This window comes from Carcharodon carcharias, chromosome 10 (assembly GCF_017639515.1).
Source record: "Carcharodon carcharias isolate sCarCar2 chromosome 10, sCarCar2.pri, whole genome shotgun sequence".
In the NCBI taxonomy this organism is placed as follows: domain Eukaryota; kingdom Metazoa; phylum Chordata; class Chondrichthyes; order Lamniformes; family Lamnidae; genus Carcharodon; species Carcharodon carcharias.
In genome coordinates, this window is record NC_054476.1 from 47,435,586 (window position 1) to 47,463,238 (window position 27,653).

Genomic DNA, 27,653 nt, shown 5'->3' on the forward strand with positions numbered 1-27,653 from the left:
CCCTTTACTGAGATTATGCCCCACGTTCTAAATTTTCCAGCCGGGGGAAACAGCCTCTCAGCATCTACCCTGCCAAATCCTTTCAGAATCTTAAATGTTTCAATGATGTCTTCTCTTATTCTTCTAAGCTCCAGACAATATATACACCTGTTCTACTTGATCTGGCTATGTGTTATCTGTATGTTAACATTCTGGGCTGGGTTTTCAGCTTGACGTGCAGGTGTGTGCCTGACATGCTTAAGCTCGAGATAGCGCACGGTGAAATCAGGCGTCCCAACATCATCGCGCACTCACGCGATACTTCGGTAGGCGGGCACACACGGGAGTGGGCAATGCACCCACCAACAATTAAAAGGGCCGTTATGCCCATTAACAAATTAATTAAACAGAATTATTCCACTGCCCATCCAACCATTCGGTTGGCAGATGGGTGAAAAGGCCAAATGGCCTTTGGATTTTTGAGGAAACCTCATCCATAGGAAGGATGAGGTTTCCAATGTTAATTAAAATAAAATAAAAAATTTTAAATCTCATTTTTAACATGTCCCTGCTCATGTGACAGAGTCACATGAAGATTTTAAAGTTAAGGTAAACATGTCCCCTCATGTGACAGAGTCACATGAGGGGACATGTTTACCTTAACTTTAAAATCTTTATTTTGAATGTTAGAAATCTTTGGCTCCCTGAGGCAGCTCTCTGCCTGCAGGGAGCTTTCACTGCATGCTCCCCCACACATGTGCTGACTTCCACACTCACCCTCTTCTCCCCCAACCCAGGCAGCGCTGTTAATTGGCCAGCCAGCGTGAAATCACGGTTGGGGCCCGATCGTGGGCAGCGGTCGGTTTCACGGTCAGTCCTGGGTTTGCTGTCGCGCCTGCCCAACAAGGTAAAAATCCCACCCTCTGTGTTCCTTGCACAGGAACACCTAAATCTCTCAGAACAACAATATTTATTTGTTACGCAGCATTTTAAAATCATCCTACCAAAATGAATAATTTCACATTTCCCACATTACACTCCATCTTCCACCTTCTTGCCCACTCACTTACCTTATCTATATCCCTTTGCTGACTCTAATGTCCTCCTCACAACTTACTTTCCTACCCAGAATCAGCAAACTAGCTTGCTTTACATTTGGCCCCTTCAGCTAAACCATTAATATAAATTGTAAATAGTTGAGGTCCCAGCACTAATCCTTGCAGCAGCCTGCCAGTAACAGCCTGCAAACTTGAAAATGCTACATTTATTCCTACTCTGCCTTCTGTCCTTTAAACAGTTGCGTATTCAGACTAATACATTACACATAGCCCCATTATTTTGTCCAACATTTGTAAGGCACCTTATGGAACGCCTTTTGAAAGCCCAAATATACTACATCCACTGGTTCTCCTTTGTCTACCCTACTAGTTACATACTCAAAATCTCTAATAGATTCGTCAAACATGACTGCCATTTATCAAACCATGCTTGCTCTACCTAATCATATTATGATTTTCTAAATACCCTGTTACCACTTCCTTAATAATGGATTTCAGCATTTTCCTGATGACTGATGTCAGGTTAACTGGTCTGTAAGTACCCAGTTTACTCTCTCCCTCTTTTCTTATTACATTTGGTACTTCGCAATCCAGAATCTAGGAAGATCACAACCAATGTATCCACTATCTCTCCAGCCACCTCTTTAGAACCCTAGGATATAGGCCTTCAGGTCTAGGGAACTTCTCAGCTTTCAGACCTATTAATTTTTCTGGTATTTTTTTCTCTATTAATATTAATGACTTTAAGTTCCTCACTCTTATTTGACCATCGGTTTTTAACTATTTTTGTTATGTTTTGGGCCGAACTTTCCTGTCCTACAGTTAGATTTAGGGTTGAGAATTGCCAAAGTGTTGTTTTTTGCATATCAAATTTAAATTTCCTATATAAAAATGGGCCATGCAATCTTCCCATAGCAGGAAGAGGCCAGCTTAGAGTTGTGTCATGACCCTACACGCCTGTCTTCTGATGTCAGGTCCACCACTGCCAACCCTAGGGAAAATTTGTATTTTCTGTCCACAAAAGAACTATTTTCTTCAGGTTGGGCAGCTTCTGGAAGGCTTCTGAAAATCTGCCTTGTTTGGGAGTTCAAGAATCTTGGGGGAGTCCTGCTGAGGAGTCAAGAACATTCTCACAGGTAAGTGTTAAATTTTGAAACTTCAAACATCATTATTACATGTTGTATTTTAAGTTAGATGTGTTTTAACTGCAGTGATTGATCATAGACCCCCGTCCTGCAAAGATAAATTGACATTTACATTGATTAGCATCGTTTAAGTGTTGAGATGCATTAGGGTACTTTCGCCACTCAAAACATTGCTATAATGCATTCAAAGCTATAGAAAAATGTGATTGGAAAATGTCCTGTCATTATCTGGACAGGGAATTAAATATCCAGATCTCTTTAACTTAGAAAAAGAAATTCCCTGCTGCTGAAACTTCAAAAAAAAAATCCAGCCATCTGCTCCACTCTTTTGAATGACAGGCCATCTGGTTGGAAATGGGGAAAAAAAATACCATCTGTTCTTTCAGTTTGAAAGGCTCCATTGTCTGAAATTGCAAGGGTTTGTTCTGACAGCTGAGTCCATTCTGAATGCTTGCCTAAGTTTTAAAAGCTAATGAACCACTTAGCTCAGCAGGAGGTTGGATAGACAGTTTGATTGACAGTTTTAGGAATATATTCAAGGATTGTGTGTCTTTGATGAGGTTTCTGAATATACATTTGTTTGTTTTTACAGTTGAATGGTCAATTAATGGGATTTAAATTTTATTCAAATGGAATGAAGTGGTTTTTTTCTCTGTGCAGTATGAATGGCAGTCTGATTGACAGCTCCAATAGATTGTTAGAGGTTTAAAGTCCATTTCAAAGGATTCCTACTGCTAATACAGGCTCAAGGAGCTGACTGGCCTATTCCTGTTTCTATTTCCTTTGGTCCTATGCTCCTAAGGTTCACTAAGTTTTCCATCCAGTCTTGCACCGATCCTTTAATTGGAAGTAAAAAGATTTAGTGCATGTTTTCGTAAATACATTTAGGATCAAATGGGGGAAAATGTCAGTCTTTCCTGCCAATTTGAGAAGACTTGTATAAAGGCCAGTGCAATATGATCTTGATCTTTTCAGAAATCTGAATTTTGAATCCTAAAATTAAATTTGAAGCCAAACTCAAAAGGAAAACAAAATATCTAGGATGGTTTTAATTTGAAAAAAAACGATTAGTGCAGGATAAACTCAGGCATGGAGTTGTATGGATTGACAGTAAATTGCTACAGCAAATTCAAGCAAGGATCCATATAGATTGATAGGAAATTGCTGTAAAAATGCCAAAAAAAATACACACTGCTTACCTACTGAGTGCCTAGGCTAAGAAGTGAAAGATCCTATCAAGCAGAACACAGTCCTGTTTGACCACTATAAATACATCTTGGAGCAATAGAATCACAGTGCAGGGAATTTAAATCCCCTCTGATTTCTAAATGCATCAACACCCTACCTGAAGCACTGCTGTCTGCATGGAATGCAGATGGTTGGCATGTCTGTGTCATTGATTTAGAGATTAGCAAAATAATTTTTCTTTCACTTTAGACAAGGAAAAATACAACCCAGTGTGTTTCTGTGCAGCCTTCTCCAAGGTTGGCTCCTACATTTTCGGTAGCATAGACTTAAAAATGCAGTGGCTCTGATTTTGTGGTCAGTAGCGAAGGAAAGACATATGCCGCTGACTGCATTTAAATCTATGTGCCTACCTTTATTATAGGCTCCAGTGGGAACTTGCTCTCCTGGTTGCTGCATGGATCCATTGGTGAGGTGAGTAGGAATGGCCAGTGGCAAGTGCAATACCAGCTAAGCCATGTCCACTCTGATGTCAGGCCTAAGATATGCCCCTCGAGGTTTGTCTTAAGCTCAATGACAGTCTCTGAATTAATGGCCATATTGCCTAGTCGTGTGTTTCAATATTTGAAAAATGTTCCCAAATGGGGCCAGAAGCATTGTTGATATTGTAATTGTCAAGTTTTTAACACTGATAAACATTTGTCATTAAGAAAATCAAGGGCTTTTTCTTGACATTTCCATTGTAACTCTAGTCTGGAATCAGATCCCTAACTCAACCTTTTCAGTCCAGAATTGACAATCATTGCCAAGGTTTTCACAGTTTTATGTATGGATATTCAGGTATTGTGGCAGTGAAGGGGCAGAACCTGTCACTGCTGGATCGCCTGCCTACCGTTCACCCTAATCACACTTTCTGACAAGTGTCCAGTGGGATTCCAGGTCTTCCCTGGTGACTTATGTCTCCTATTTGAGCAAATTGCTACAAAGAGTCAAATATCAGCCTCACAATGCCATTTTCAAATGGCAATTGTTCTAAAAGGGATACGGGCTCTTATGAATCTCCTCAGTATTTTGGAAGCATTCAATTGTTCAGCCAGATGTGCCAGCACACTCGTCTCTGAATCACAATGTTCAACAACCACTCCAGGACTTGAGCACAGAAATCATGGCTGGCTGGGCTGAGAAATGAGCATTGGCCAAGACACTGGTGAATCCTGGCTCATTTTTGAATAATGTCATATAGTCTTTTGCAATCAGCGTAACTGAAAGATCTTTGGTTTAATGGTTCATTTGAAAATATCGCGCTGATGTGTCAGCCTAGATTGTGTGTTCATGCTCAGCCTATGACAGCTCAATTGCTTCTGCACCAGACAAGTAGAAATATTATTCTTCTCTCTGTGTTTGGAGCTTCAGTAATAGGCAGGTGTATCATGTCCTTTCTGTTTTCTATCTCTCCCTTCAACTTGCCCAGCAACAGGTCGTGCGTCCAAACTGGCCATCGTTACTCTGTAGCTGAACATTAGTGGGGAGGGTACCCTGTGATTTCTTATAGAATCATAGAATCCTACAGCATGAAAGGTGAAATTTGGACTTGTATCTCAGATTATTAGTCCAGGCCTCTGGAATACTAATACAATAGCATAACCATTATGGTACCATGCCTATCACTATATAGCCAGATAGCTGGCCCAAACAGGTGTCGACATCTGATCCTTTATGCTATGAAAGATATATATCTTTTTTCTTTTAATATTATTATTAAGGTTAGCTCTGTGTGAGCAAGGTTTACTGCACTCTAAAACTTAAGTTAATTTCTGCAAAAATCACCAACTTCCAGATGTATTTGCTCCAGTTCTACAACCTCTATATATATTAGGATAAAAACAAAAAAACTGTGGATGCTGGAAATCCAAAACAAAAACAGAATTACCTGGAAAAACTCAGCAGGTCTGGCAGCATCGGCGGAGAAGAAAAGAGTTGACGTTTCGCGTCCTCGTGACCCTTCGACAGAACTTGAGTTCGGGTCCAAGAAATAGTTGAAATATAAGCTGGTTTAAGGTGTGTGGGGGGGGCGGAGAGAGAGAGAGAGAGAAGTGGAGGGGGGTGTGGTTGTAGGGACAAACAAGCAGTGATAGAAGCAAAACAAAAACAAAAACAGAATTACCTGGAAAAACTCAGCAGGTCTGGTAGCATCGGCGGAGAAGAAAAGAGTTGACGTTTCGAGTCCTCATGACCCTTCGACAGAACTTGAGTTCGAGTCCAAGAAAGAGTTGAAATATAAGCTGGTTTAAGGTGTGTGTGTGGGGGGCGGAGAGAGAGAGAGAGAGAGAGAGGTGGAGTGGGGGTGTGGTTGTAGGGACAAACAAGCAGTGATAGATGCAGATCATCAAAAGATGTCAACAACAATAATACAAAAGAACACATAGGTGTTAAAGTTAAAGTTGGTGATATTATCGAAACGAATGTGCTAATTAAGAATGGATGGTAGGGCACTCAAGGTATAGCTCTAGTGGGGGTGGGGAGAGCATAAAAGATGTAAAATAAATAAATAAATAAATAAATAATTATATATTTTTTTTCTTTTTCTCTTTTTATAATGGAAATAGGTGGGAAAAGAAAAATCTATATAATTTATTGGAAAAAAAAAGGAAGGGGGAAACAGAAACGGGGTGGGGATGGGGGAGGGAGCTCACGACTTAAAGTTGTTGAATTCAATATTCAGTCCGGACGGCTGTAAAGTGCCTAGTCGGAAGATGAGGTGTTGTTCCTCCAGTTTGCATTGGGCTTCACTGGAACAATGCAGCAAGCCAAGGACAGACATGTGGGCAAGAGAGCAGGGTGGAGTGTTAAAATGGCAAGCAACAGGGAGGTTTGGGTCCGCTTTGCAGAACACCTGCGGTCTGTCCGCAAGAATGACCCAAACCTCCCTGTCGCTTGCCATTTTAACACTCCACCCTGCTCTCTTGCCCACATGTCTGTCCTTGGCTTGCTGCATTGTTCCAGTGAAGCCCAACGCAAACTGGAGGAACAACACCTCATCTTCCGACTAGGCACTTTACAGCCTTCCGGACTGAATATTGAATTCAACAACTTTAGGTCGTGAGCTCCCTCCCCCATCCCCACCCCCTTTCTGTTTCCCCCTTCCTTTTTTTTCCAATAAATTATATAGATTTTTCTTTTCCCACCTATTTCCATTATTTTTAAATATCTTAAAATCTTTTATGCTCTCCCCACCCCCACTAGAGCTATACCTTGAGTGCCCTACCATCCATTCTTAATTAGCACATTCGTTTAGATAATATCACCAACTTTAACACCTATGTGTTCTATTGTTGTTGACATCTTTTGATGATTTGCTATCACTGCTTGTTTGTCCCTACAACCACACCCCCCCTCCACTTCTCTCTCTCTCTCTCTCTCTGCCCCCCCCCACACACTTAAACCAGCTTATATTTCAACTCTTTCTTGGACTCGAACTCAAGTTCTGTCGAAGGGTCATGAGGACTCGAAACGTCAACTCTTTTCTTCTCCGCCGATGCTGCCAGACCTGCTGTGTTTTTCCAGGTAATTCTGTTTTTGCTCTATATATATTGCCATGACTGACATCAATATTTGGATCATCTAATTGACCTTTAGGATTGAAGTTCTAAATCGGTGGCACACCCCCAAGAGCTGCCACCCACTCAGATGGCCAGAAGCTTAGCAGCCTCAGGAGCACCACCAGGAGTGAGGGAAACCCCTCTATGGAAATTGTTGGGGCCATAGGGGCTGCCTTCCCTGCCAGCAGTCCCCTCTTTATTTCATGAAATCTTCCCTCCTGGGCTACTGCTGAGTGGCCTTCTTACGAACATAGGGGGAGGGGGACGCAATCTGCCATTGGCAAGATGCCAAAGACAATGTCACTGACCTAAGCCAGAAATTAACAGTGGGACAATCCCAGAGTAAGTATCCAGTAAGTATCGTGCAACAGGTCCAAGTCTCCGACACTCAAGTCAATGTCAAGAAATTTTCAGAGGCACTCGGGGAGTGCAAATCTGCCCATCGGAAGTTCAAACTTCCCAGGCAATTACCTTGCATGTACGCAGTCAGTACTTCTGTAGGGTCCCAAAGCGCAAGAGCGGCAAGTGTCTGAATATTCACCGCTGTTGGCATCAAAAGAACCGGTCCATCATTTCCAACCCAAACAAACATGAGAATGGAGTTCAGGGGTTTAAACAAAACTTGGGGCAAATTTTAATGTCATTCACCCAGGCTCCACAAAAAAATCTCAGACTAGCCCTTCATGGACTACCCAATTCCCTCTTACAAAATTCTCCGAGAATCCCCTTCCCTACACTTGCCTATACAGCCGCCTGCAGCCATGGACCACACAATTTTCTACAGGCCAGTAGCTGATTCCTGGCCACGTGTGACCATTTGGTTGGGGGAGGGGAGGTGTGGAGTAAACTGGTGCTTATTGTAAAGAGGCCCAGCAGTTAAAAAAAAATCACCTCAAGTGACCACAAGCTGCTGCTCGCCAGTTCAGAACAAAGATCACCTCATGTGACCACAAGCTGCAGCTCACCAGTTCAGAAACAAACAGACTACCGTGGTACCCTGCTGTGGTCATTTAAGACCATAAGACATAGGAGCAGAAATTAGGCCAATTGGCCCATCGAGTCTGCTTCGCCATTCAATCATGGCTGATAAGTTTCTCAACCCCATTCTCCCGCCTTCTCCCCGTAACCTTTGATCCCCTTACCAATCAAGAACCTATCTTTCTCAGTCTTAAATACACTCAATGACCTGGCCTCCACAGCCTTCTGTGGCAATGAATTCCATAGATTCACCACTCTCTGGCTAAAGAAGTTTCTCCTCACCTCTGTTCTAAAAGGTCTTCCCTTTATTCTGAGGCTGTGCCCTTGGGTCCTAGTCTCTCCTACTAATGGAAACATCCCCACGTCCACTCTATCCAGGCCTTTCAGTATTCTGTAAGTTTCAATCAGATGCCCCCCCCTCATCCTTCTAAACTCCATCGAGTATAGACCCAGAGTCCTCAAACATTCCTCATATGTTAAGCCTTTCATTCCTCTGGACTCTCTCCAGGGCCAGCACATCCTTCCTGAGATACGGGGCCCAAAATTGCTCACAATATTCTAAATATGGTCTGACCAGGGCCTTATAAAGCCTCAGCAGCACATCCCTGCTTTTATATTCTAGTCCTCTCAAAATAAATGCCAACATTGCATTTGCCTTCCTAACTACCGACTCAACCTGCAAGTTAACCTTAAGAGAATCCTGGACTAGGACTCCCAAGTCCCTTTGCACCCCAAACTTTCCCTATCTCCTTCCTCTCCCCCACATGGAGTGCTTTGACATGACATTGTAATTCATCTGGCAGCCGATTGAGAACTTTTAAAATCCAGGTCTATGTGGCACTCAAATTCATAATGGTCTCTTTGGGAGGTAAAGACTGTCACTCCACCTAATGAGTCTCCTACTTGTCTAATTTGACAGATGCCTGACAGTTTCTCAGTACCTAACTTGCTGCAACAGAATTTTTTTAAAAAGAATGAAAGCCAGCATTGGAGAATTGGAAAAAGAAATGGCTGTAATTTAAATAGCTATCTGTACACTTTTTTACCTTTTGACCAAGGGGGGCAGTATAGCTTGAATGTGAAAAGGAAGTTCTGACATGGAGGTGTGTACTCACCAATAATCGTCTACAATAACCAAATCGCCGACTACCATCTTCCCCAGTGAGCATGAATGAGAATGTTTCACTGTTAACAGATGATTGTTACAAGTTACTCAAAAGCAAGACCAATATATTAAAAAAGACACTGAGGGAGTTCTCCTTGATTAAATGCTGATAGGTTAAACACTTTTCACAATCACCAAAGCTTCCATTATAATCAATTCTATTTAATCCTTTAAATAATGGGATTTCAGGTGTAGTACCTGAATTGAAACTGTGTAAGGATGGACTGATTATGAAATAAATTATATTGGCACATGCAGTTTTGTTCAAAATAATTGCTCTGTTTTTTTTGAGGAAGTTGACATTTTTATTAAGAAATGTAATATCTGGAAGTGTTTCACTAGGTTATTCTCCTGGTATAACCAGGAATTGGCAGCTGTGAACATTCTGTGCAATGTGTGCCACGCTGTCTTCTTCTGGCACGTATTTCCTTTCTTTTTTTTTTACTTAATTCTTTATTTAATTTTAGAGGCAAGTAAAATCTGTCACAAAGTTATTTCATCTCATTACTCACGAGGTTCCCATGCACCCTTATCTTTCCCAAATTTGAAGTATAGAAAACCCTACGAAATAGTACCACTTTCAAATCTTTAGTTTTTTACTCTTCCTTTATGACATTTAAAGTTTCAATAACAGTTCATTGGGGTTTATTGTAACTATAGTAAACTGCTTCTAGAGGAAGTGGACTGAGTGGGAGTAGACAATGACTGTACATTGAGCGGTAACTTTTGCAGAAAAATGGGATACAGATCTGAATTTCAGGCTTAATACTCATTCCAGTCCCACTGCCCACAGTCAATAAACTCTTTCACTGTAGGTTGAAATGATTCATGTTATACCAAGGCATGGGACGGAGTTTAATGTAATTGACCTAGGTCCAGCCCTCCAGTTGGAGAACTGGTGAGAAACCCATGTGACTTCTGAAGGGAAAGCCTGACTGGATTAAGTGCCTATCAGGCTTAAACTGGCCAGCTTGGGTCCTCCCTGGGATTCAGGATCCTGGGGGCAGAAATCCTACCCCAGCTCTCCACACAGGCAGCACCACCGGGAATAGTGGCTGCTGCCGGTAATGCGCCCAGGGAAAGGCCGAGGATTGCAGAGTTACCCAGGTCCCTTGACCCGGCACTTTGTAAAAGGGGCTTCCCCACAGAAGGTCAACAAAGTTTGCCTGGCAGCATTCTGCAGGCACAGTAAAGCCATGCCATTCGCATGTAATCCTAAAGCCACCACTAAGCTCCAGTGGTCTCAGGAATAATTGGTGTCAAGTGGTTCAATAATGTGCCTAACTGACAATCCTCCATGAGCGAGTGAATTTCCCCCATAGGCCTGTACCTGCCTCCAACATAAATATGGGAGGTTTTCCCGCTGCCAGGAGACTGGCATGTGGCCTGTCCAGCCATTATGTGGGCCCAGTATCCACCTTTTCCATCGCCACAGGCTGCATTAAATCCAACCCATGGTACTTGAACCCTCAAACTCCACCAACTTAGGAGGGAGAAACAGTCTCCACATTCACATAAACATACTTTCTGCCATCCAGTAATCTGGTGGCATTTACAGCAATCATCTCATCCTTTAAAATACACCAACCACTAAAAGATAGATGCCTGGAGGGAGGAAGGAGAAAGGACTCAAATCGGAAACAACTGAGAGGACGATAAAGAGTAAAAAAATCGAACCCTGTTCTGTGCTTCAGGTTCACTTATACTGCAATTGCAATGAAACTTTCTGGCCCAGATTTGCACCACAACAGAGAGCCTCTACATCATGGCAAAAATCCTGGAAATGACCGAAATTTCTAAGTCCCATCCTCAAACCCGGAATTTCCCATCTTTGCGGGTGTGGGACTGGAGTCAGGCTGCAGTTTGCACATGCACAACTCACAGAGGCAGCTGACCATTTACATCAACAGCTGCTTCCACTGAAGTGGAATTTTGAAAGAACAGGAATGTGGAATCCAGAGTGGCAGATTAAGAGGAGGCTTGAACTTGGTGGATTCTTTTGGATAGGGTTCCAGAACACATTTGGGAGAGTTAAGGTGCCCTTTGGGTTTGTTAAAAGTGAATATGGTGATGTTCTTTAAATACACAAACTCATTGGAACTGTCAAGCTGTAAGAGAGGTGTCCAGCCATCCAGGAAATGTCGAGCTGTCCAGGAAATGTCGCGCTGTCCAGGAAATGTCGCGCTGTCCAGGAAATGTTAAGGAGCTGTCTAGCTGTCAAATCTGTCAAAGCTATCCAGAAAGTGTCAAAATTGTCCAAGCTATCCAGGAGGTTTCAAAGCTGTCAAGGAACTGTCCAAAGATACTAGGTGAGTTGGCATCAAGGGGGTAAGGGCAAAGGGTGGTTGGTGGAACATGGGTTGACATGAGTTGACACTAAATTGGCATGGGGGCAATGGATAGCTAGAGGGGCAATAATTGGCCTAGGTTGGCATGGATGGGGCATAGGCAGTGGGTGGGGTGGGGGGGGTTTAGGGCTGGAGGGATTTATTTTGTTTTATTAACAGTTTTCATTGATTTAAACACAGTGCCGGGGCACAGAGGCAGGCATTGCGCACAGCCTGTCTCCGCAGCCAGCGGATTCATTCTGGGGTCGCTAGCCCCAACTCCTCTTTCAGCCTGCACCTCCCCCCCCCAACCGAAAGTCTCACCTGCGGGCGGCCATTTTTAAACCTCAGGTTCCCCAAGCCGGGAAATCTCCCAAATCATGGCTTCCAGGGACAAAAATCTGGGCCTCTGCCCTGTGAAACCAAAAAATGATGGAAAACTGCCACACACAGTCTGTCATTTGTATTTGGAATAAAGAAAGAACCAATTTACTGGGGAAAAAAAACTCATGGGAGCTCCTCTAAACCAGATTAGCATCCATAATCAGGCACAGATTATAAATTTTGATGTAATAAACTGTAAATCTAATATTGTACCTGGTTTTCACTATTCCTAACCCTGGAATGTGTAATATGGTCTTTGGTGGAAGGCTATTGCCATGCTCCTCTTTCTTTACATTGTTCAAATCTAATAGAAACTGCAGAGATTAAACAGTGCTGCATCTTTCACGGAAGCTGACAATTGAGCACCAAAGATACCATGCCTCCTGAATTTATTAAAAACTCCCACCTTCTCCTTTACCTGGTAAAATCCGACACTGGGCTCCAGTCCTTGGCATCTGGAAAACAGAACTGTGGGATTGCTTTCAATCGTTCTTCTGCTTCACGAACTTGTTTTGTTGGCCTTTCTAGCTGTGGAGGAGAAGCAAAATGGAGTCATGTAACTTGGACATCACCAGCAATTCAAATAACTTTAATTGTACATTATGTAACAGTGCTCAGCATAATGTAACAACACCATATCTTAGCAGTACTTAATGTACCATAGACAGCCCTTAGCCTAATTGTTCAATGGAACAACACTGAATGTCAACAGCACTCAATACTGTATCAGTATCTACAATTTCACCATATGAAAATACAACAATCTGTAATGCAACAAGGTCGGATTTTAACAATTTCAGAATTAGAGCACAGTATAATACAACCTGGAGTGAAATCACTTCAGAAGGACTGTGTTTTTTTGTTATAATTAGTACTTTGGCCATGAAAATATCCTAAACTAATTATTTACAAAGCTTATGTAACAACAATTAAAATTATGTTTTAATTAGAACAATTATTTCAAAGTTGTTATCAAAAATTAGTTTAAAAAGTAAGATTTCTTTCCTGGTTTGCAGTGCAATAATTCTTATTTAAATTAGTAAATTAGAATATTAGAAAGTACTCAGTTACTGAAGCTTCTGTAGGTATCTTGGAATTATGGAATTTGTTTTCTGTCATAAGTGGGCATGATTCAGTGCTACTTGTATTGAAAATTTCATCAATCCATTTAATCCAAGAAGCATTAGACATAAATTCATGAAGGGTTTGGATAGAGTAAAGAATGATAAACTATTTTCACTGTTAGGTGGGTCGATTACCAGAGGATACAAATATAAGGTAATTGGAAAAACAGTTAAAAGGGAGATGAGGAGTATTTGCTTTTTTTGCAGCAAGTTATGATGACCTGAAATGTACTGGCTGAAAGGATGGCGGAAGCAGATTTAATGGTGACTTTCAAAAGGAAGTTAGATATATACTTGAAAATTAAACAAATGCAGGGCAATGGGAAAGAGCAGGGATGTGGAACAAATTGGCTAGCTCTTCCAAAGAGCCAGCACAGGAGAGGATGATATATATTATATATTTAAACATATACAAGTCATGCCATTGCTGTAGTTGGACAATTCTCCCAATTCCTGATGCAGAACATTTGAGGAAAAAGTAAGTTTATGGCCATCCATTTTACTAGTGGAGAATTGTCATTAGACATCTGAAGTCCATGTTGAGACCTGCCATGTTTAAATTGTGCTTGAAGTGTGCCTGACATTGTATTGTTCAGGAAATTTTTATTTGTCTATATATTGCAATTAAGGGGGATGGAACATAAAAGTAGGGAAGCCTTGCTACCACTACAGGACATTGGTGAGACTGCACCTTGAGTATGGTGTACAGTTTTGGCCCCTAAAGGAGAGATATACTTGCAATAAAAGCAGTTCAGAGAATGTTCACTGGGCTGATTCCTGGGATGAAGGGGTTGTCCTGTGAGGAAAGGTTGGACCTATACTGATTGAAGTTTAGAAGAATGAGAGGCGATCTTATTGAAATATAAGTTTCTCAAGGGGCTTGACGGAGTAGATGCTGAGAGGATTTTTCCCCTTGTGGGGGAATCTAGAACCAGGGGGCACAGTTTCAAAATAAGGGGTCTCCTATTTCAGACAGAAATGCAGAAGAATTTATTCCCCCAGAGGGTCATTAATCTATGGAATTCTCTAGCCCAGAGAGCAGTAGAGGCTGGGTCATTGAATATATTCAAGGCTGAGTTAGACAGATTTTTGATCTATAAGGGAATAAAAGGTTACGGAAGACAGGCAAGAAAGTGGATGTGAGGCCACAATCAGATCAACCATGATCTTATGAAATGGAGAAGCAGGCTTGACAGTCCAAATGACCTATTCCTACTCCATGTCTTATGATCTTATTATCTTATGATATGCTACTTTTGGCTGGTTTGTTGGCATATGTTGGGCTATTTTGGATTTTCCTGGCATATTGTGGTGAGTTATTAGATAGTATTTCAATGGATTGTTTTGGCAAGTTAGCTGCCATCTTTTGAACAGTTAAGTGTACCATTTATTTAAATCCTCTAAAGATACAGGACATTTTATTCAAAATGTCTTTTAAAAGGCTTCAGTAGGAATTAGAGGAGGAATCAGTGAAGAAAATGTATTGGGCCTCAGTTCAACTTGCCTAGAGTGAGCTTATGGCACAGACTCTGTGTACTCAGTGACCTTTCTCATTCTACATCTGCTCCTGAAAAGTGTAATGGCACAGCATTTTTGTGGAGAACCAGTTCACTGTTACCTTTGGCCAAACATCTGCTTAATCAAGCTACCTAACTCTGCTGTGCAATTCTGTTTTTTTTTTACAGGACTCCTATCGAGCAGGAGCAGATTACATATAGTTAGGGTGTGCACTTTTTTTTATCATGGTGAATCCAGGTATTTGTGTTTCCAGTAACCAGTCACATTTTCCATACACTTACACATACTTTCAGTCGCAATGTGAGAAACATTACATTTTTGGCAAATTTCAAGCTCAGAAACTGGCCTGCTAAAAAATTGGAGCCAAAGGTGCAGTATTGAACTAATAGAGACAGACAACTAAAGAAAACAGGCAGCTAATTTTTTTTTCTCACTCTTTACACCTTTAACTCATACCAGTTTTTCAAGCTGCTCTTTCTTGATTTGGATTTGCTTTCTGTGTTAGCATGTTGCTTTGTTCCTCATATTATGTTATCTTTTAAGTTCCTATGTCACTGTACTTTTTCACCATGTTCACAGAGCAGAGCTGAAGTTGTGGTTCATATAGGACGGAGATGTGAAGCAGGAACACCAGTAATAACTGAAATTTTGGATATGTGGAGGAAAAAGCATAAATAAAACAGTGCAAGACCCCACAAATTATAGGAGTTTATAACTTTCCTGATCTCTCATAACTTCACAGCCAGGGTTCCTATTAAATACAGAAATTCCTGCAGGTGTGAAAAAAACTGTGATCTGAAGGTACATTAAACTCATATAGGTCACATTACTTGCAAAAAAAAACTCTTTACCTCCTAGGCATAACACTCTAGGATTTTGGGCAATTGTTTGGGTTACCATTTTCTGTCATTAAGATGGTGATATTTCCATCCTGACTGACACAAGTCTAACATTTATATTGAACACTAGTCTGTTTTAAATTATAGCATTCACCTTTGGAAATTGATAGGATACATCAGGGATATAAGTGTTCTTTGAAGGTTTTTTCTTCAGTGATATCACCACAAAATATTCAAAGAGTTCCCGCTCCTGCCATTCAATGAGCTCTCGTTCTAATGTGCGGTAACTGGGAGCTTTCTTTAGGACTGACTGAATATGGACCAGGCGTTGTGTGTGAGCTGGAAAACAAAACAAAATCCAAATATGGTTGATGGTGTTTTTCACAGTCAACAAAGAAAATGTTGAAACAAAGAAAAGTAAGTTATCATGGGTATTAATCTGCAGTTTATTGAGCTTGGGAGAGAAAAACAAAATCTATCCATTGTCGCATGGAGGACCAAAACACACTAAATACAGAGACAAAAACAAAAAACTGCGGATGCTGGAAATCCAAAACAAAAACAGAATTACCTGGAAAAATTCAGCAGGTCTGGCAGCATCGGCAGAGAAGAAAAGAGTTGACGTTTCGAGTCCTCATGACCCTTCAACAGTTCTGTTTTTCCAGGTAATTCTGTTTTTGTTTCACACTAAATACAGTGTTGCACAGGTATAAAGGAAGTGGTATGCACTTCTATTCAAAGTAGCGTAGCTTCTTACCTTTAAATCTGTCATCTGAGTCGCTCTCACTCTCACTGTTTTCATCTGTGAAAGAGATAAAGAGGTCGAGTGAAGGTATCAGAAAGCCAAAACAAAAATTTGTTAAGGAAAGTTCCGAGAATATAGACTAAACACCCATTGCTCCTCCAGCAGCTGTTAACAGTTTAGCTTCTTTGGAGAAACAAATAGATTCACAGAATAATTTTCCGTGTTCAGTGGTGTGTAAGGCAGTAGGTTAGTTTACTCTTTCTTACTCGGCCTCATAATTGACAATTCAAATAATTCGAAAGGACTTTAACTTTTGAATTTTAAAATATTCGTTGTGAAAACAATGACAGCTGATGTCATGACTGGGAGTGAATGGAAACATGGCTTGAAGTGACACAAACACCATTGTACTATAGGGCAATGCTTGTCTTCATACTGACAGGGCTAAAAAACTACATGGCATAGGAGGGATCTCTAAGCCTGTACCTTCTGGTTTCCACATGGGAACTTTTAAAATCACAGAAATGCAAACTCTCTTGAATTGATCAGGAGAGAGGCAATTTCTCAGCCAAATCCAGCCCAATCTGCCATCTCACGACAAAGTTGTGAAATTTCGCGCTTTCTCTGCTGCTGACTTTAGCCGGGTCAGAACAGGAGGGCCGACTCACTTTCTGGAAAGCATGGGCCTGCAAGGTCCCGAAGCTGCCGCTGGTTTTTATACAAATAAAAAGCCAGGTAGGTGTTCCACAAGAGAAAAGCTGGAGATGGTATGCCAGGGGCTGGAATGCTAGTGCCACCTTTTACCTTGCCTCTCACATTCTCTTTTGACATGGTCACAATGGAAACCCCAGGGAAGTTGATTTGATGTTTTTGGTCTAATTTTCAAATTCCTGCAGCTTCCTTCCAGCCCTCAAGTACCAAGCTCTTACTTGTTTTGTAACTTGACTATTCATGACCCCTCATTTAGCGCTATAGTCTTTCCCTCTCTATTCAGTTCTCCCCACCCTCAAAAAAACTCTTCAAAGCACCTTACTTCTACAGTGCCTTTCATTTCTCAATCTAACTTTTATATTTAAACTTTGCCCTCCCTGAATACCATCCGCTATTTTGCTATCTTCGATATAAAGCTTCGAGATGTGACCCTACACAAGGAGTACTGTAGAATTGCGAATTACTGTCTATTGGTGTGAAAAGAGCAGCACAACTGTACTGTTCACTACTACTCCACATGACAATGTTCATTTGTTTTATTAATTTATGCTGGGATAATGTAAATGAAAATAATGATTATAACTGATTATTGAAATTGGTAAGTGAAATCTTTACATTTAATGCATGAGGAGCATATAAACACAAGGGTTCCCATTTTAGTTCCCATGACAGGTAGTGCAAGTCAGAAATTTCCTGGCTCACCGCACCAGCCTCAGGAAAAAGTGATATTTTTCCCCTGATTTTTCGCTCAGGGGGAGCTGGGGGTGGTGCGGGCATGGGATGGAGTTGGGCCTGCTGCTCCGTGATGCAGATCAGCAGCCAAGCATTAATAATGACATAATAATAACCCTTGGGTAGATATCAACACACGGCAATTTTAACTGCGATTTGAACAGCTGGACCAGAGTTTTTTCAACACTCATCAACAAGGACAGGCTTTTTTTTTAATTTTAGAGGGCTGGGGATTTAAATAACTTGACAGCTTGACAGTTCCACAGACCTTTTCCGCCCTTCATGAACATTTACATCTACTCTAAAAAAAATGTGAATCCCACACTGCTGGTTAAGGCCCTTGCTACAGCAAAAATGGGGTCTGTTTGAACTCAGTGCTGAGTTAAAATAGCTCTGCTGAGTTTGGGATTCCCTCATGTGAGTCATGTCCACCCCCCCAGCCCCTTTCCCCTACCAGCGAAAATGGGATCTGTTGGAAATGGGGCCAGGTCTTTGAAATCCACATTCTGCCCACCATTTTTTAAAGGTCTGTGGAGTCTATGTGAAAATCCAGGCTATGGAATCCTAATTGTGTGGGACAGGCTGTTGTTCATATATTTGTATCAACTGTAACTATCATATTTTGATTAATTCAAATTTGGAGGTGATGAAACTCCACTGCAGGTAAATGCAATTTATTGTATTGATGCATTAAGCTGGGACAAGTGGGCTAGGTTTGGTTAAGCAGGCAACTGCTTCAGCCAATATTGTCTGTGGCAATAGCAGGTAGAATTTTTTATAAAGCATTTTCAGATGCAGTAATATAGGTTTTGTAAGGAGCTCTGACGTGTTACAGATTTAATAAACCGCTAATGAGGTTTATAAACTGGCAGCCAATCTGTATTGGTTTATGTTTAAAAGAAAATACACATACACTCATGATTTTTAGACCAAATCTCTTGATTTTTTTTAAGAGTTTGTCTGACGATTAATGAGAGGGTGGCATTGTCATTCTTTCTCATCCCATCCATACTGAGGGGCAGGGGTCCAGGAGAAGTGGAAAGTATCAAGTGAGGGGATAACACTTGAAAATCAAGACTCAGGCTATACCCACATACTTCCCGACAGGCAGTTACACAACAGTATTGGCACTGATTTAGATGTGAAGCCTGGCTGTCCTTTTAGCTGCAGAATCATGTGTTCAGCAGGGCTTCAAAAGTGAGGAAAATTAACTTAAATAAATAGTGTCACATTTTAATTGGAAAACTACATTTTCCTCTTTAAGTGCAGCAATTTTGAGTACGTCAATGAAATAATAAAGAGGAAAATGAACTTAAACTCTGGTATTTCTGTTACTTCCAGCTGGGTCGATATGGACAAGGTTAAAGACCCCAGTAACTATTTTGCTTGCTTACACTGAATTGCTAAACAATTCTTTGCCCAAGTCAACTTTATCATGTTTATGGCATTCTAAGTACATTAAGTTACAGAAGGCAATAAAGATACAACATAAGTCAGCTGGTATCTTTGTGGTTTCAGGAAAATCGATTCAACTGTCCCACTCCTACCCCTGAGAAAATAGCTAGAGTATTTAAATAGGTTATAACCCTTTCTGAGAGCTTTCAACATAGAGAAAAGCAAAAAACAAAAATGAATCTGGTTTTCCATCCACTTTTTTAAACAATACTATTGTTTAACAATGCTTACAGGTTTGGGACGCTGAGTAATTGGCACCTGGTTGTAAAATCAATTGGAGAACTTTTACCTTTTAATTGTGAAGTTTCCCTTTAATAGTCTTCATCCCTTTAATTTTCATGTATATGCAATATTCCTCTCCTAACCACTAGTGTCCTCTCTAGACCAATTTTCGTTTGCTACCCCAATGTTTTCCCTAGACACATCTGATTTTACACTGTGAATATTTATGTATATAAGTGTACACTAGCAAAATGCTATTTGCAATTGACTTTTGTGGAGAGACTTTTGCTCGTTCTTAATAATTTGGAGCAGAATTAGAACTGTAGATGAAAATCAACCTCAAAACGTTTTCCTGTGAGGAGTTTTGTTGTACCAGGGTGCATGCCTACCTGTTTGGTTTAGAGCTCATTATAAATGGGTTGTCATTCGATACTTGCATTTAATACCTCGAAATTAGAAAGCCAGGATCTGGGAAGTAAGGGAGGATGGAAAGGGAAATGTGTGGCAAATGAACTAAGAATTTATTGTTAGGAATCATTCATTGTCAATGTGTGAAAAGTTGACCACAATCTTTTATAAAAATGGCGGTCTGAGAGGGAGGGAAAACTTCGAGTCCATATGACTCTCCTTCAGAGCGATATGGACTCGAAATGTTAACTCTGTTTCTCTCTCCAACAAGAGAGAATCCAACCATCGCCCCTTGATGTTCAATGGCATTGCCATCACTGAATCCCCCACTATCAACATCCTGGGGGTTACCATTGACCAGAAACTGAACTGGACTAGCCATATAAACACTGTGGTTTCAAGAGCAGGTCAGAGGCTAGGAATCGTGTGACGAGTAACTCAGCTCCTGACTCCCCAAAGCCTGTCCACCATCTACAATGCACAAGTCAGGAGTGTGGTGGAATAGTCCCACTTGCCTGTACGAATGCAGCTCCCAAAACACTCAAGAAGCTTGACACCGTCCAGGACAAAGCAGCCTGCTTGATTGATCCACAAACATTCACTCCCTCCACCACCGACGCACAATAGCAGCAGTGTGTACCATCTACAAGATGCACTGCAGGAATTCACCAAAGCTTCTTTGACAGCACCTTAAAAATCAACAACCACTACCATCTAGAAGGGCAGCAGATAGATGGGAACACCACCATCTGGAAGTTCCCCTTTAAGTCACTCACCATCCTGATTTGGAAATATATTGCCATTCCTTCATTGTCGCTGGGTCAAAATCCTGGGACTCTTTTCCTAACAGCACTGTGGATGTACCTACACCACATGGATTGCAGCGGTTCAAGAAGGCAGCTCACCATCACCTTCTCAAGGGCAACTAAAGATAGGCAATAAATGCTGGCCCAGCCAGCAAAGCCCACATCTCATGAATGAATAAAAAAAATGATGCTGCCAGACTTGCTGACTTTTTCCAGCATTTTCTGTTTTAACTTTAGATTTCCAGCATCCGCAGTATTTGTTTTTATCATCATTAAAAACATTGCTTATGGTCCTGGTGCCAAAAGTGAATGATTTAACTGTTTTACTGTTGCTGAAAAAAGACACATGTTGTTGAAGCTTTTTGTCTTGCACTCATCGGGACAATTCGCAAGAATGCAAAATGTAAAAGGAACAACAATTTATACTGCATGAGAAGGGAGTGCTGATTGGTTAGCAAGTCGACTTTGATTGGTAGAGGCATTGCCTTGGAGAATGAACCAGTTAACTGATGGCTAACAGTTAATTTCCAAGCTATGTTCAAATTCAAACCGGGCAGGTTGACTCTGATTGGTCAAGGCATTGCTCTGGGGAATGAACCAGAGGATGGCTGTCACCTACTTTGTTTAGTTGAAAAAGGCACAAAATGTGTACATGTTCTTTACACAGGGTCTTCCTCATGAGTGCGAAATAAAAAGCTTTGACAACGTGGGCAGAATTTTACGTTCCCTGGGTGGGCGCGCATCCAACCCAATCGAGCGTAAAATAGTGCGTGATGACGTCAGGCAAGCGTCCCGACATCATCGTGCACTTGCACAATATTTCGGTCGTCGGGCATGTCCGTGAGTCGGCAGTGTATCTGCTGACAATTAAGAGGCTCATTAAGGTCATTAATGGAGAAAGATTTTTTGCTGCCCGTCCAACCTTACAGTTGGCGGGTGGGCAAATCGGCCAGGCGGCCTTTGCATTTTTGAGGAAACCTCATCCACGGGCGGGATAAGGTTTCTGACATTAACTAACAAAAAATGTTTTAACATAATGTTTGTTATGTTTAAGTTCACGTGAGTCAGTCCTATGCGGGGACATTGTTTTCAGATTTTCAAAATCTTTATTTTTGATTTTAAAATTCTTCAGCTCCCTGAGGCAGCTCTTTGTCTTCAGGGACCTTTCTGTGCGCGCTCCCTCTGCCGCCTGTGCAGACTTCAGTGCTCGCCCTCCTCCCTCCCCCACCCTGGCAGTGCTGAGCCTTTCAGCACGATTTTCACGCTGGCTGGCTGCTAATTGGCCAGCCAGCGTGAAATCCCTGTCGGGGGCCGATCACAGGTGGCACACCGTTCCCTGGCCGCTCCCAAGCCCGCTGGCCGAAAATCCTGCCCCATGTGTCGTTTTTCTGCAATACTCAAGTTATGTACTCCAAGCTTTACTCCAAGTTTTACTATTGTGCATTCATGTCTTTCTATTTTTATTGGAGGAGCCAAGGTAAGTGTTTTGAATAAAGTTTTTTGGTCTGGATTAACACCCACAAGCTGTCCATCAAACTGTCCATCCCCTTACCTCGTAGAGATGCATTCTCAAAATTTGACAGTGACAGCTTCTTCAGCCTTTTCTTCCCTCTCTTTGCACTATAGATGCCATTAATTTTCTGGACAAGCTACAAGTTAAAGAAGATACAAAAACATTTAATTGTTACATTCAAGTTAACTTCTGTTCAGGGTCAGCCATTTCATTATTAAGAATTACCTCTCATTCACACATGGCATTTGGTGGAGTTTAAATTCAATTGATTAAATAAATCAGGAATAAAAGGCTCATCCCAGTCAACATAACAATGATTGTCTGATTGCTACCTGATTGTCCCAAAAACCCATCTGCTTTACTAATGTGAAACCAGAAAGTGAATTGGATTAGGCATGTAAATACAACAGTAGGTCAGAGGCTGGGAATTTTGTGATGAGTAACTCACATAGAACCACAGAAAAGTTACACTGCAGAAAGAGGCCATTCAGCCCATCGTGGCCATGCAGTCAAAAAGGGAAAAAAGAAACTAGCTACTCATTTTAATCCCACTCTCCAGTACCTAGTCCATAGCCTTGCAGGTTACAGCACTTCAGATGCAGATCCAGGTAACTTTTAAATGAGTTGCCATTTCAACCTCAGCCACCAACTTAGGCAGTGAATTCCAGATGCCCACCACCCTCTGGGTGAAAAAGCTTTTCCTCATGTCCCCTCTAATCCTTCTACCAATCACCTTAAATCTATACCCCCTGGTAATTGACCCATCAGCTAGGGGGAATAAGCCTTTCCTGTCCATGCTATCTAGACCCCCCATAATTTTGTACACTTTAATGAGATTACCCCTCAGCCTCCTCTTTTCTAAGGAAAATAAGCCTAGCCTTTCTGATCTCTCCTCATAGCTGCAAGTTTCAAGCACTGGCAACATTCTTGTAAATCTCCTCTGCACTCACTCCAGAGCAATTATGTCTTTTCAAATGTGGCGACCAGAACTGTACACAAAATTCCAGCTATGGCCTAACCAAAGTTTATATAGTTCCATCTTTACATCCCTGCTTTTGTATTCAATACCTCGCTCAATAAAGGAAAGCATCCCATATACTTTCTTTACCACCTTATCCACCTGTCCTGCTACATTCAGGGACCTCTGGACATGCACTCCAAGGTCTCTTACTTCCCCAGCCCCTCTCAATATCCTCCTGTTTATTGAGTATTCCCTTGCTTTGTTTACTGTCCCCAAATGTATTACCTCACACTTTTCTGGATTGAATTCCATTGCCACTTCTCTGCCCACTCAACCAAACCACTGATATTATTCTGGAGTCGATAGCTATCCTCTTCACTATCAACTACACGGCCAATTTTTGTGCCACCTGCAAATTTTCCAATCATGCCTCCCACATTTAAGTCTAAATCATTAATATATTCAACAAACAGCAAGGGCTCCAACACTGAGCGCTGTGGAACACCACTGGAAACCGTTTTCTTTTCACAAAAACATCCATCGACCATTATCCTTTGATTCCTGTTACTGAGCCAATTTTGGATCCAACTTGCCACCTTCCCCTGTATCCCACGAGATCTCACTTTCCTGACTAGTCTGCCATGTGGGATCTTGTCAAATGTCTTACTGAAATTCATGTAGACAACATCCACTGCACTACCCTCACCAATCCTCCTTGTTACTTGCTCAAAAAATTCTATTAAGTTAGTAAGACACGTTCTTCCCCTAACAAGACCATGCTGACTGTCCCTGATCAATCCGTGCCTTTCTAAGTGATAGTTTATCCTGTTCCTCAGAATTTTTTCCAATAATTTGCCCACCACCGAAGTCAGACTGACCGGCCTATAATTTTCTGGCCAATCCCTCGTACCCTTTTTAAATAATGGTACAATGTTTGCAGACCTCCAATCCTCTGGGACCTCGCCTGTATCTAGTGAAGATTGGAAAATGATCCTCAGAACATCCGCTATTTCCTCCCTGGCTTCCTTCAAAAGCCTGGGATATGGTCCTGGTGATTTATCTACCTTCAAGGATGTCAGTCCCTCCAGTAATTCCTCTCTCATTATGTTTATTGTATCTAACATTTCACACTCCTCCTCTTCAACTAGAATGTCTGCACCATCCCTTTCCTTAGTGAAGACAGAGACAAAGTACCCATTGAAAAACTAGCTCGTATCTTCTGCATCGACCCACAAGTTATTATGTACATCTCTGATAGGCCCTACCTTTTCCTTAGTTATTCTCTTGCTCTTAATGTACCGGTAAAACATCTTAGGATTTTCTTTGATTTTACCTGCCATTATTTTTTGTATCCTCTCTTTGCTTTCCTAATTTCCATTTTTACTCCACCATGTAATTTTGATACTCCTCCAGGCTTTCTACAGTGTTAAGTCCTTTGTGACTAATATAAGCTTTCTTTTTCTGCTTTATCTTGGCTTGTATGCTCCTGGATAACCAGGGGGCACCCCAAAGTCTGTCCACTATCAACAGGGCACAAGTCAGGAGTGTGATGGAATCCTCTCCACTTTCCTGAATGAGTGCAGTTCCAACAACAATCAAGAAGATTGACACCATCCAAGGCGCAACAGCCTACTTGATTAGCACCTCATCCACCACTTTCAACATCCACTCCCTCCGCCACTGACGCACAGCGGCAGCAGTGTGTACATCTACAAGATGCATTACAGCAACTCACCAAGGCTCCTTCAACAGCACCTTCCAAATCCACAACCTATATCAAGTAGAAGGACAAGGGCAGCAAGTGCACGGGAACACCACATCTGCAGGCTCCCTTCCAAGCCATACACCATCCTAACTTGAAAATGTATCGCCGTTCCTTCACTGTTGCTGGGTCAAAATCCTGGCACTCCCTCCCTAACAGCATAGCAGGTGTAGCTCCAACACAAGGATTGCAATGGTTCAAGAAGGCAGCTCACCACCACCTTCTGAAGGACAATTAGGGATGGGCAATAAATGCTGACCTGTGGACAAATTTAAAAAAACATCTTCGGGGAAGAGAATCTGTTGTCGTTACCTGGTCTGGCCTACATGTGACTCCAGACCCACAGTAATGTGATTGACTCTTATCTCTGAAATGGCCTAACAAGCCACTAAATTGTATAAAATCCCTACTGAAAAGTTTAATAAGAATAAACCTGAATGGACCACCTGGCATCAACCTAGGCACTGAGAAATACAAAGGCACACCCAGTCCTGTAAATCCAACAAGGTCCTCCTTACTAAAATCTGAGGACATGTGCCAAAATTAGGAGAGCTGTCCCACAGACTAGTCATATTCACCAAATCATACCTTATAGCCAATGTCCCAGACTCCTCTGTTACCATCTCTTGGTATGTCTTGACCCACCAGCATGGCAAAGAAACCTGCTGCTGATTGACACCTCCCTCAGCTGATGAATCAGTACCCCTCCATGTTGAATACAACTTCAAAGAAGCATTGAGGGTGCCAAGGGCACAGAATGTATTCTGGGTGGAGGACTTCAATGTCTATCATCAAGAGTGGCTCGGTAGTACTGTTACCCAACTGAACTGGCCGAGTTCTGAAGAACTTATCTGTCTGTGGCAGGTGGTGAGAGAACCAACAAGTGGAAAAAACCTATTTGACCTAGCCATCATAAATCTATCTTTCACAGATGCACCTGTCCATGACAGTAATGTTGGATTTGCCACCGTACAGTCCTTGAAAATATGAAGTCCCATCTTTGTACTGAGGACACCCTCCATTGTGTTGTGTAGCACTACTGCCATATTAAATTGGATAGATTCAGAACAAATCTGGCAGCCCAAAACAGGGGCATCCATCAGCAGCAGCAGAATTGTATTCAACCACAATCCATAACCTCATGACTGGGAATATCCCTCACTCTACCATTGCATCAGGCCAAAGGACCAGCTCTGGTTCAATGAGGACTGCAGGAGGGCATGCCAGGAGCAGCACCAGGCATACCTAAAAATGAGGTGCCAACCTGTTGAAGCTGCAATACAGGACTACATGCGAAATTGCGGAAACAGCATACAACAGATAGGGCAAATCCAAAACCAATGGATCACATCTAAGCTCTGCAGTCCTGCCACATTCGCTTGTAGTGGAGGACAATTAATCAACTAACTGGAGTAGGAGACGTCACAAATATCCCCATCCTCAATGATGGGGGAGCCCATCATGTCAGAGCAAAATACAAGGCTGAAATATTTGCAAACAATTTCAGCCAGAAGTGCCAAATGAGTGATCCAACTTGGCACCTCCTGAGCTCCACAGCATCACAGCTGCCAGTCTCCAGCCAATTTGATTCACTCCACATAATAGCAAGAAACAGCTGAAGGTGCTGAATACAGCAAAGATGCTGAACCCTGGCAACATCCTGTGCCACTAGCCAAGCTGTACTGGCATCTTCCTGACAAAGTGGAAAATTGCTCTGGTATGTCCTGTCCACAAAAAATATGACATATCCAATCCAGCAAATTACTGCCCCATCAGTCTACTCTGATGGAAGGAGTCACTGATAGTGCTATTGAGGGACACTTATTTAGCAATAACATGCTCACCAACGCTCAGTTTGGGTTCTATTTGGGCCACTCGGCTCCAGACCTCATTCCAGCAAATGTACAAATGTGGAGAAAAGGGCTAAATTCCAGACGTAAGATGGGAGAGACTCCCCTTGACATCAAGGCAGCATTTTACCAAGTATGGCATCAAGGAGATCTAGCAAAATTGAAGTCAATGGGAATCAGGGAGAAAATTCTCCACCAGTTGAGTCATAACCAGCAATAAGGAAGATGGCTGTGGTTGTTGGAGACCAATCATCTCAGCCCCAGATCATCACTTCAGGAGTTCCTCAGAATAGCGTCCTAGGCCCAACCATCTTCAGCTGCTTCATCAATGACCTTCCTTCCATCATACGGTCAGAGGTCGGGATGCTCGCTGATCATTGTACCTTTTGTGACTCCTCAAATACTGAAGCAGTCCGTGCCTATGCGCAGTAAGATCTGGGCAACTTTAAAGCTTAGTCTGACAAGTGCCAATTAACATTTGTGTCACATGTGTGCCAGGCAATGACTATCACCAAAAAGAGAGAATCTAATCATCTCCCTTGATAACCCATGGCATTACTATCGATGAATCCCCCATTATCAACATCCTGGGGGTTAACATTGACCAGAATCTTAATTAAACCAGCCAAATAAATACTGTGGCTACAAGAGCAGGTCAATGGTTGAGAATTGTAGAACGTAACTCACCTCCTTACTCCCCAAAGCCAATTCACCATCTATAAGGTACAAATCAGGAGTATAATGGAATACTCTCCACTTGCCTGGACGAGTACAGCTCCAACAACACCCAATAAATTCAACACCAACCAGGACAAAGCAGCCTGCTTGATCAGCATCCTTTCACCACCTTAAATATTCCCTCCCTGTACTACCAGTGAACAGCAGCAGCAGTGTGTACCATCTACAAAATGCACTGCAGCAACTCATCAAGGCTCCTTTGACAGCACCTTCCAAACCAGCAACCTCCACCACCTGGAAGAACAAGGACCGCAGAATCATGTGAACACTGCCACCAGCAAGTTCCCCCCCGAGCCACACACCATCCTGACTTGGAACCATATCCCATTCCTTCACTATCATTGGAGCAAAAATGGAACTGGAACTCTCTTTCTAACAGCACTGTGGGAGTACTGACACTAAATGAACTGCAGCAGTTCAAAAAGGTGGCTTACCAATACTTTGCAGAG

At 42.0% G+C, this 27,653-nt stretch overlaps 1 protein-coding gene across 3 annotated transcripts in view; it reads right to left on the reverse strand.

Annotated features, from left to right (window-relative positions):
- dennd2b (DENN domain containing 2B) overlaps nucleotides 1-27,653 on the reverse strand; it is a 521,499-nt gene that overhangs the window by 104,688 nt on the left and 389,158 nt on the right. For all 3 annotated transcript variants that reach the window (XM_041196869.1, XM_041196870.1, XM_041196868.1), the window contains 5 exons: nucleotides 21,933-22,029; nucleotides 16,059-16,103; nucleotides 15,456-15,640; nucleotides 12,239-12,348; nucleotides 9,060-9,129 (listed from right to left, as the gene is read on the reverse strand). In XM_041196869.1, coding sequence (XP_041052803.1) covers nucleotides 9,060-9,129; nucleotides 12,239-12,348; nucleotides 15,456-15,640; nucleotides 16,059-16,103; nucleotides 21,933-22,029 — 507 coding nt within the window. The remainder of the gene's footprint in view (nucleotides 1-9,059; nucleotides 9,130-12,238; nucleotides 12,349-15,455; nucleotides 15,641-16,058; nucleotides 16,104-21,932; nucleotides 22,030-27,653) is intronic.